The 10,773-nt window shown below is 40.0% G+C and overlaps 1 protein-coding gene across 5 annotated transcripts in view; it reads right to left on the bottom strand.

Annotated features, from left to right (window-relative positions):
* Positions 1 to 200: 200 nt before the first annotated feature.
* Positions 201 to 10,773, bottom strand: part of KIAA0825 (KIAA0825 ortholog) — a 243,888-nt gene continuing 233,315 nt past the window's right edge. For all 5 annotated transcript variants that reach the window (XM_042013158.1, XM_042013161.1, XM_042013163.1 and 2 more), the window contains one exon: positions 201 to 5,819. In XM_042013158.1, coding sequence (XP_041869092.1) covers positions 5,696 to 5,819 — 124 coding nt within the window. In that variant the 3' untranslated portion in view covers positions 201 to 5,695. The remainder of the gene's footprint in view (positions 5,820 to 10,773) is intronic.

Here is a 10,773-nt window from a genome sequence, read left to right as displayed (position 1 = left end):
TAATTGTGATGGAGGCACCAGCCCTGGAGGGATTGAAAAGATGTGCAGGTGTGTCTTTGCGGTGCTGGGTTAATGGTTAGACTCAATGCTTGTAAAGGGAAAGACAGAATTGTCTTACTGCTACCCAATGGGTTACTGCTGAATTAATGCATCAGGGAGAAAACATAGTGAATGGGACACAAAGGTCTTGTTTTGTTCTGTTCCTCTTTTTCTTTTCTTTTTTTCTTTTTTTTTTTTCCCCTGTTTGACTGTTTACAAATTACTCCAGAACAAAAGTGTGTGAATTTAAAAGATACTAGCCCGTTTGGAAGAGCTCCATGTATGGACATTCACATGTAAGAGTAAGTGAGGGGGTTTATTCTGGATTAGATTATTTGACTTGCAAAATGTATCCTGTTCCAAATAAGAGGTCCCCAGAAGAGGAGCTTTTTACACAAAAGATATTTCAGTCAGTTTTACCACATAGGCAGAAAATGTATAATGAGCTATTTTAACACACTTTTTTTTCAGTAGGAGATATTATATTGTATCTTCTCAGAGATGACTGCAACCTACTAACAGCGGAAGTTGTCATGGATATAAAGGTCTTGATCTAGTAGTGAAATTTGTACCAGCCATGATTTCTGTGACTTCTTGTCAGCTTAGGGATAGTTGGCTATTAAATTTAGAGATGCAGTCTTAATTCAGAAGAGCACTTTACTCATTAGTATTTGGTAATTGCCAGTTCTTCCTGAGACGCTTGTTACAGAATCACTTTTTTCAGGAAAAGAAAAAAGTGTTTGGATTTATTTTTGCTTCTTTGCATGAGTCCTTAATTTTTAGAATGTTGTCAGCGCCGTATCATTGTTTCACTTGCTGCAATAATTGCTAACAGTCTATGCTCAAATGATGCTGCTGAAGAGGAATAATCTGGTTCCTTCATCATTTTACTGACAGGTACTTTTTAGCCCGGCCTGCTCAAGACCTTGCATGCTTTTCTTGTACTGTCTTCCTGGCAATGTCAATTAGTTTAGTCTGCATTTCAAGTGTTGGAGTCCAAAGGTAGAGGATAAAGTAAGCTCACCTTTACTCATTACACTTAGAAAAGTTTTAGAGATTCTGCTTCCATTCATAACATGCCATGTGGAAAATTACTACAGAAAAGTGGCTTTGTTCCAACAAGAACCTCCTCAAGATCTATATACTCACTTAGAAATCTCCCTGTTGCCATCAAGTTACTCTCTCCTTTCATGTCTAATTGGGCAATGGATCTAATTCCTCTGTCTGTCAGCTGTTGCCTTGGGAGTGAGTAGTGTTTGTCACTAGAAATGATTGCACATGTTTTTAAGGAGGTCCATAAAATAGTATTATATCAGCATATAATTGATGTTTTACTGTACATAAGACTCACTAGTACTTTGTGAAGACCTCCCAGCTGAGAGGGAAATTCAATATTTCTATCAGAAGAAGCTAATTGGAAGAAGCCAGCCTCATGCCTAACATGCACTGCTGTGATGATGTAGAGGTGAATTAGAGAACATCCATTTGCCATTGTGCATATTTCCTGAGCAAATAGCATAGATGCACATCAAATTCCCTCTCCTAAAATAAAGCATGGCCTATGGGAGTCTGTCAGGACAGCAGTCACTAGAAAGCAGGGCTGTGTCTACATGTTAATCTGTTCCCAAAATAACTCTCTTTCTCTTTTCTTTTTGAGTTTCATTATTATTAATGCAAATTCAATTTTGCCCTGCTTCTAATTTTATTAATTACCTTTCAAAAGATGAAAGATGTTAAGATTTGGAGCATTTTGAAGGGGACATTAAACAAACCTAATTAGAGATATTCCATGTCATGAAGTCTCCCATTGAAGCCTGTTTTGAAAAAGGGGCTAAGTATATTAAATTGTTAAATGATAATTAGGTGTGAGCATTAATGATCATGTAGAGTTAACCTAGTTTGCACTATCTGATCCAATTAGTTTCTATAAATACAATAACTTCCCTTTGAGATAATTCAGTTGAGCCAGTGAGACCAGCTCTTGCCCACTCAGAAAGGTCTGCTGTGTACAACAGACTTTAGTTCTTATTTTTGACCAGCTTTCCAGGAGCAATTAACACGATCAGATTGCAGTGGTCGTGAAACACAGGGCCCACACTATAGCAAACAAATCTGACTCCTGCTGCTTTCATTTATTTAGGCTAAACATACATATGAGACATTCCTGGATCAATAAGTAGTGTCAAAGAGCCCAGACATTGCATCACTCTTAAAAATTAATTTAATATTAAGTCAATTTTAGAAGCAGCAGAACTTTTTAAAGAATATAGAACTATTGTTTTATGAAGAAAAGCCGAAGAAAGCAGCAGTTTTACCATTATAAAAATGTTCCTAATTTTACACACAAGCATCTATGGAATACATCTATACAATGGATAAATGGTCAGCTCATTCAATCTTCAATTAAGTATTTAAGTTTAAAGCAAACAGTCTTGATAAATCAGTGGTATGTTACTTAGCAATCTTAGTTGTACAGTTCCTATTATTACTGTAATTTTATTGAACAAATGTGAATGTTGTAGAAGTGTGTATTCAGCATTAGGTAATATTGCCAAGATGATGTCTCTTTTATACCCTAAAGGTCAGTTGGAATGGTTACATTGCCAGCAAAATCAAGTCCTGGTATTTCTCAGTAAGGATTGTGGGTCAAGATCAATTTGAAACACACATTCTCTTGCACTCAGATACCCTAAAAGATGCACGTATAGGTTTGGATAGGAAAAACATCCAAATAAAAGGTTCAGCTTTTATGTTGTTACGTTCTTAGGCATGTTAGTCATTGGCCAGTCATAAGTGGGATTCTTCAAGGCTCAGTGTTGGGGACCGTCCTATTTAATACCTTTATCAATTATTTAGACCAGGGACTAGAGGGCATCCTCGGTCAGTTTGCAGATGACACCAAATTGAGCAGGAGTGTTGACCTGCTGGAGGGTTACAAGGGATCTGGACAAGCTGGATCAGTGGGCTGAGGCCAGTGGAACAAGGATCAACATCCTGTGCTTGGGTCACAACAACCCCAATCAATGCCATAGTTGTGGGGCAGAGTGACTTGAAAGAGGCACAGCAGAAAAGTTGCTGGTCAATAGCTGGCTGAATATGAGCCAGAGTGTGCCCAGGTAGGTAAGAAGGCCATTGGTATCTAGGCCTTTATCAGAAATAGTGTGGCCAACAGGACCAGGGAAGTGACTGTCCCCCTTTACTCAGCACTGGTGAATTCTGAGTTCAGTTTTGGGCCTCTCATGACAAGAAAGACATTGAGGTTCTGAAGCATGTCCAGAGAAGGGCAGTGGAGCTGGTTAAGGGTCTGGGGCAGAAATCTGATCAGGAGCACCTGAGGGATCTGGGTGTTTAGCCTGGAAGAAAGGAGGCTGTATCACTCTATACAACTACATGAAAAGAGGTTGTAGCCAGGTGGGGGTCAGCCTCTTCTTCCAGGTAACACATGATAGGATGAAAGGAAATGGCTTTAAGTTGTGCCAGGGTAGTTTTTGATTGGATTCTGGGAAACATTTCTTGACTGAAAAAGTTATCAAGCCCCAACACAGGCCACCCAGGATAGTGGTTGAGTCACCATCAATGGAGGAATTTAAAAGATGTGTAGTTGTGGTATTTTGGGACATGGTTTAGTGATGGGCTTGGCCGTGCTGGGTTAACAGTTGGACTCAATAATCATAAAGGGAAACACAAAATTGTCCTACTGCTACCCTGTGGCTTATTGCTGAATTAATGTGGCAGGGAGAGAAAGGAGGAAGGGGCATAAAGAATTCTTTTTTCCTAAATGTGACTGCTTATAGATTACTCCAGAACCCAGTGTGTTGTGAATTTAGAGGACAATAACCAGTCTGGAATAACTCCTTTTATGGATATTCCCACTTAAGTTTAAGTGAGGGGGTTTACTCTCAATTATCTTGTTCACTTGCAAAGTTGGTCCTCTTCAGAGTAGGCATCTCCCAGAAGGGAAGCATTTTCACAAGACGTATTTCAATCAGTTTCACCACATACTCACTTCATGTGACTATGCAAAAAGTCAATTATGTACAATAGATTTTGATAGAATAGGAGAGAATATTCTAAACTCCATGTACACTAACACATTATTTGTATGGCTTGGAATATGTGTGCCTCATTTGTCAGAATACCAAACCTGCCATCATGAAGATCCCTGTAGAGGTGTTTTAAACCTGAAGTCCACCACTAATCTTCAAAGGTGAAATACAAAGCAAAGACAAATGGTTTTTACACTAGTCACTTCTTTATGATCTGAAATTACTACACTGGCAGCAGAGGAAAATGTCTACTTTATTCTTTAATTAATATTTTGAGCATTTTTTAAGCTCCAGTGCCTCACAGCCCTTTCGTGTTGCAGTGTTGTAACAAGATCTTTGGAGATTTGTAAGATGCAATTGTCCACATTTTCATTTTAAATGGTCTGATACTTTATATGAAAAGAAAAAAGAGCAATTAAGAGGAGAAAAACCTGCATTTCAGATAAGACCCTAAATCAGCATTAGTAATATGCTTTCCCATGATGCTGCTGAAGCCTTTAGGGAAAAAAAGCATGTTTTCATCCTATTCAAGTGGTCTAAGTTATGTCCATAATAGCATCTGTGTGAAGATGTACTGGGAACATGAATAACTCTGCTCAGATTGCACCCTTAGCACGATCTTGCCAGAGTCCTTCCTCAAGCAGAGAAAATAGTTCCATTAGACTTTTAATGAAAGAAACTAAGAGAAAAATTATGGCTTATTTCTGTAGAGCTAAAGAAATACTAACCACACCTTCTGTATAAAAAATAATTCCATGTTGACAGTTTTCACAAGTGTGTAAGAAAAATATTTAGTATTCAGAAAAATATTTGATATTCAGAAAATTTTGAATATCAAACCAGGATTACTTTGACTATGAAATTTTACTATATTTATCAAAAATAAATATTAAATTATTTATTATTTTCTCAGTCCACTGTTAAGATAATCCTCTGAGCACTGCCTGCAAATAATTTTTTTTTTTTAATAAAAAGATGCTTCTCAAAACTTCTAAAGTTTCTCTATAAAGTGTTTTTTAAGCCACAAAATACACTGGATGTTAAGTGAGGATTTGTGAGGGCAGTAAAGCTGATGCATTTTTGATTGGGAATAATGGCCAAGCATACTCATTCTGGAGCAACTCAGAAAGGACTGTAGGTGTATGGTCTATACCTATCCCTTTTCATGTATTTTGGGTGATTTAATAAACAAGTACCAGAGGAGAGAAAAGGTCATTGAGTGACATTAACTGGGGGCAGGCTGACTCCAACTCCAAAGTGGTGGACGGAAACCAGGAGTATTTGCTTAGCCTGTGTCTAAAGTTGCATTACTTTCAGAGTCAGTTTTATATTTTTAAATCAATTCTTAGTTTGTCATTCAGGTTTATGCCTCTGCAGTACTGAGATAGAACCTCCTTGTTTTATGACACTGACATTTTCTTGCACCGTTCCTCACCTTATGCATGTGTGAACAATTGCTTCCTGGATGGGGTGACCAGACAATAACAGGGAAACACCCTTTAGTTTAGAACTCCTACTCAAGATACATATTTCTCAGCTTTCTAGTCCTGTGAGTTATGGCATTAAGTTAATCTTGTTGAATCCAGAAAAAAGGTGCTACCCAAATTCTGTCAAGGTAATTGTTCTTCCTTATCCTCTGAGATAGGAGTCCTTTGTGTCAAATAAACATTTTTTAAGTGTTCCACCATAACTTCCTCCTCATCTTCAAGATCTGCATCTTCTTTCATCTCCCACCTGAAAGAAAAATAACATTTTATTGATTTTTAATGTGTTTTAAACTAGTCTTAAGAACAAGTAAAAAAATACAGAAGTTGTTACTATCAATTCATTGCCCTCCACAGCTGTGGTTACACCAGTTGAGATTACTGAATCATGCAAACTACAACCCCCAAAAACCTTGCCACACAGAACATGGCATGGCCATGAGGCAATTGACACAAATTGTCAAAGCTACTATAAAATGTTACTTATATTTACTGCAACAGTACTTTTTCTTCAATTTTATGTGTCACACACACATTGGTAGAGGTGAAAACCTTGTAAAACTTGCAGAGAAAAAGTGGAAGAGCTAACGCACATTTTGGAAGTTAAGCAGATGTTCTCAGTACTCTCTAAATTTGCAGTGAAATGTCACCACATGAAGTCCAACCCAAATATTTAATGTGAGTTGTCATATTCTCTGGCAGTGACAGTACTATTTTACAAAATACCAGAAAACTGACTGGCTCTTCGTTTCTTTTTTTCTCAAGTATAATGGTCTAACCAGAAATAAATGACATCAGATTCTTCCTTCCCCATGTGAATACTGATTTCTAGTTTAGGATTAAGAGCTAATACCACTAAAACTGCAAAAGTGGAAAAACTATGAAGATGATTTTTTTTCCTTTTAGTAATCAAATATAGAACATTAAGAGTCATGCAATATTCTGTTTAAGAAAATCAGGATAATAAATGCAGCAGTAGTGCTGATACGTAGTCAGGTAAACTTTGTATCACTCTAATTTTGCCAACACAACGCCCAGTTCTGTGGCTCCACCTCTTTTACAAGTTCTGTGGATATTTAAGTTTGATACTCCTTTAATATTAATCTCATTCTTTTCTAAGTAGATAATAAAGTGTAGGCTCCAAGTTCAGACCACTTGAAGACAAAAGGTAAAGCATCAATACTAAAACCAGAAATCACATTTTCAAGTATTAAATGTAATAGGTTATAAATGTGCCATAGGATGATGCTGAAAAGTAGGAGATGTAAAAAGTCAGCAGAACAAGGACCGCATTTAGGAAACTGTCAGGAGCAAAACTTTAATCCTGTTCCCACACTTATTAGGTTCTCATTCAGACTGCAAAAATCAGACGCCATATACAAGTTTAGATTCGTGAATAAATCAAATATAATACACAATGGTGGGACGACTATATTGCATTCCTTGTATTTGCAAGAAGAGGACAGTCATTATTGGCAGTAGAGCATGGTGTACACTTTTTGTATCTATTTAGAAGCTTACTAAAACCAGGAGAGCAAGTGCTTTGTAGTAAAATCTCATTGTTAAAAAACTATTAGGAAAAAATATGTTCAATGAACATGTATAAATTAGCATAAATCCTTCACACCTTTACCTTAAAAACTGAATCTGACAACCCATATTACTGCCTGAAGGAGTATCAGAACAACCAAAGCATGCTATGAATAAAATTATAAGCACTGAATGCCTATGATCAACATTTTGCAATAATTAACTTCCTATTACTCCACTCATATGTGACTGCTATCATACTTAACCTTATGTGAATATTAACATTAGGTACAATTAATTGCTGTGTCTGTCTGCTTCACTCTCTGGTTTATGATGCAAAATCTGGCTGTATGAACCTTCAGTACAGTCACTTTTGCAAGCACCCCCGATGAATGCTGTTTAACAGGGTCACTAGTTTCCCCTTTTCCTTTTGGTAATGTACCTTCTCTTCAAACCTAGGAGGAAGTTGTGCAAACCTTAATTTGAATTTATGGTCCTCAGAGTTATTCAGAAACACTACTGCACCAGTTGAACAGATAAATTTTAATTAATTTGATTTGTTGCATATTTTTAACTAGAGGAGCTGTTTGCTTAGAAGGACTGCCATAGTTACAGAGATAGGAGGCAAGAGTTTAGCATTAGGGGTGACCCCAAATCCTGTATTCCGTATCTTCCCTACATCAATCCGTGCAAGGTAGTTTACTATCCTTTTAAGACCCAAAGTGGGAAGCAGAACCTCTGTGTTTTACCCCCGTTCACGGAAAGGGGAGGGGGTGCTGGGTCCCTTTAAAAACAGGGAACAGACACGTGGAGCTCTTGTTTTGTTCTTTCCAGGCTCCTGAGAACCTGAGAAAGCGGGGCGCTCTGACAGGTTGCTAGCCACGGCCTCCCAGGAACTGATGGAAAAAAAAGGCAGACAGCGACCCTTGCCACAGTCGCTATAGCAACAACCGCTTTTGGAGCCAGGGGAGATGTTCCTCCGGACTTTCCGCCGCTGCTGCTCAGGACAGCCGTCTGTCGCCAAGGGTCGGAGCCGCTCCACAAGATTCCAGCTGCTGAGGGGGTTGGCCCTACATCTGCTGAGAAGTTTCTTTCGGCGTTTCACAGCATTGACTCCTTTTGGAGAAAAATGTTTTCTAGGTTTTGTTTTTTCCCCTCTCCCGTTGTTGCTTGGGGAAGGAGGCAGTTTTGGAACCACGGATGCTCGGTTGATGTGTTGTTGCCTTTGTCGCCTTTGTCCTCTGTCCTGGCCACATGGCCCAGAGACTGGAATTTATGCCATTCTGTCTGTGTTCCCCGGGACAATTAGAGGGACCTCCTCTGCATTTCTGGGTGAGGGTTTAAGTGTTTGCCTTTGTATTTCTTGTTTATTGCTGTTTTCTTTTAGTAAACTGTGTTTTTTTCCACTTATATCTCTTTACATTTGTCGCTCCTTATTGGTAGAGGGGAGAGGTTGAAAACTAAGGGGAGGTAACTTATTGCAGAGACTCTGCCCTGTAAAATTGCCTTAAACAAAGACATATTTGGCACCCAACTAAAAGGGGCTCAAGAGAGAAAGTGAAAAAATAAAGAATTTGACTAAATAATTTCTATATTGGGTACATAACTCCCTGGTCACCACATTGCTTGGTTTAGTCATGGTAGTGTGGCACCTAACCTTGTGTATGCACCCAAATATGTGGAACCATCTCCCCATGATAGTGCTCTTCTTCAGATCAGGGAGAGGAACCAAGATACAGTTGATGTGATATCAGTTTATGGAATGATAACATCAAAGGCAATGAAGATCATTTGGTTTATGTCTTCATCATTGTTTGCCTCTCCTCATCTGGGCTGCTACATCTGCGGGTTTACTAATTATTGCACACAGCCTGTTGGGGGAACAGGAGAAGATGATTTTTCCCAGCCTTTCACCTCCTTCTCCCCTTCAGGTCTGACACATCACTTCTTGAGAATGCTGAATTCCCTCTGGGTACTAAGGACACCATATTCTTCTTGCTGGTTCTGCTTGGTCTCCTCCGTACAATCTACAACACATGGAGTCAGGATGGAGATTTCTAGGGAGGTGTCTTGGAGTGATTTACGGTCTATTCCATGATCAGAAATGCCCAGAAATGGTTGCTGTATCTTTAAAGCCTGAGACTGGTAGTGTGTGGGGTTGGGGAGGGGGAAGCTTTGGGCTTTTGGCAGGCATTTTCAAAGCCTCACTGCCCAGGCATTCCATGGCGCTGTGTGATTCAGCTTTGTTTGGCTAGTTTGGTTTTGTTGGCTCAGGCAAAAAGCTTTTTCCTCCTCTGGCTTGGAGAAGCTGCAGCAGCAATCTTTCAGCCGCCTTGAGGTGAACTGAAGAGCTGCTGGTCTGAGATCGGAGGAGCGGGACCAGCGAGAACGAACTCGCCCCATTCCAGCCCCAGCCTCGAGGAGCGGGGCCGGGGAGAGAAAGCACACCAAGAGGCTCCAGCCCAGCTGCTTCGTCTGCTCATGGAGAGGAGGTCGACACCAGAGAGCCAGGTTTTTGCCTTTTGCTGGAACTCCTCCATGGAAAATCCAGTTCCCACAGCATGAAAGCCAGCACCATCTTGCACCATGTGTCTGGAAGGAGTATTTATTTTCAATGTTTGCCCCATTCTCTGGACATTTTTGGGTCTTTGTTCCTGTGTTTGTGTGGGGCGTGGAGTGAGTTCTGATAGTTCAGTTTTTAAGGGTTATTTACTTTTCTTCCTTGCCTGTGGGCATTCTGTTGTTAATAAACTGTTGGTTTTGTTTGGGGTTTTTTTTACTTTTCTCTATTAGTATTAATTATCTCTTGGTGGAAGGGGATTGTCGAAACCCTTTAAAGGAGACTACTCACTGCAGAATGTCTCCTCTTAAATTTGTCTCAAAACTGAGACAGGAGGTTTTGTGGACACCTGCCCGAGAGGTGAAAATTCCTGAGTGGCATGGGATGTAGGAGGAAATGGGATTTTGAAGATTACTTTTGAAGTGTTCTGCTCCAATAGTTTGGAAGTTTCCCTCTGAACAAATACAAAACTCTGATAAGGTAGCAGAATATTTGAAATAAAATTGCTGTGGCAGTTTCAGAGAGGGGCGACTTACTGCTCTCTGCTGAGCCCTAGTTAATGCTTACCCGCATGCTTCTTTTTACTATACAGCAGCACCTACAGCCAGAGGAGAAAGAGAGCAAATTGGCAGACACCACAGTCATTCAGGCTGCAGTTCAACAAGGTGGGCAGCCTAAGCCAACAGCAGTCGCCCCTGCCTGAAGGAGTAAATATAAGACCAAATCCAGTCACCCAGTAGGATGACCATGGGGAGTGTTGGGCAGAATTTGCAAGGGGCACGTCCCTTCAATACATCATGCCAACAATACCACCTGGAGTAAGTGGATCATTCTGATCATACAGCAAGTTCAGATGGGGAATCCTAATCACCCTGGGATCTTGGAAATCATCACAAACTTGCCTTAAGGTGAGAGTTCTGGACTACGATATGAAGAGGAAGAGGATCAGGTGACACAGGCTGAGGAGGCCCCACCATATAACCAGCCACCAGAAAGTGACATGCGACACACTCTCTTCACTGACAGTTCGTGCCATATCGTAGGGACAAGTCAAACATGGGAAGCTGCCATATGGGACCCTAAGCAGCAAGTTGCAGAAGCGACCAAAGGACAA

This window comes from Corvus kubaryi, unplaced genomic scaffold (genome assembly GCF_017639235.1).
Source record: "Corvus kubaryi isolate FWS band 111438036 unplaced genomic scaffold, C.kubaryi_AGA036_p1.0 split1-37296, whole genome shotgun sequence".
Taxonomy (NCBI): Eukaryota; Metazoa; Chordata; class Aves; order Passeriformes; family Corvidae; genus Corvus; species Corvus kubaryi.
The sequence above is the reverse complement of the archived record's forward strand: the minus strand, read 5'-3'. Positions and strand labels throughout refer to the sequence as shown.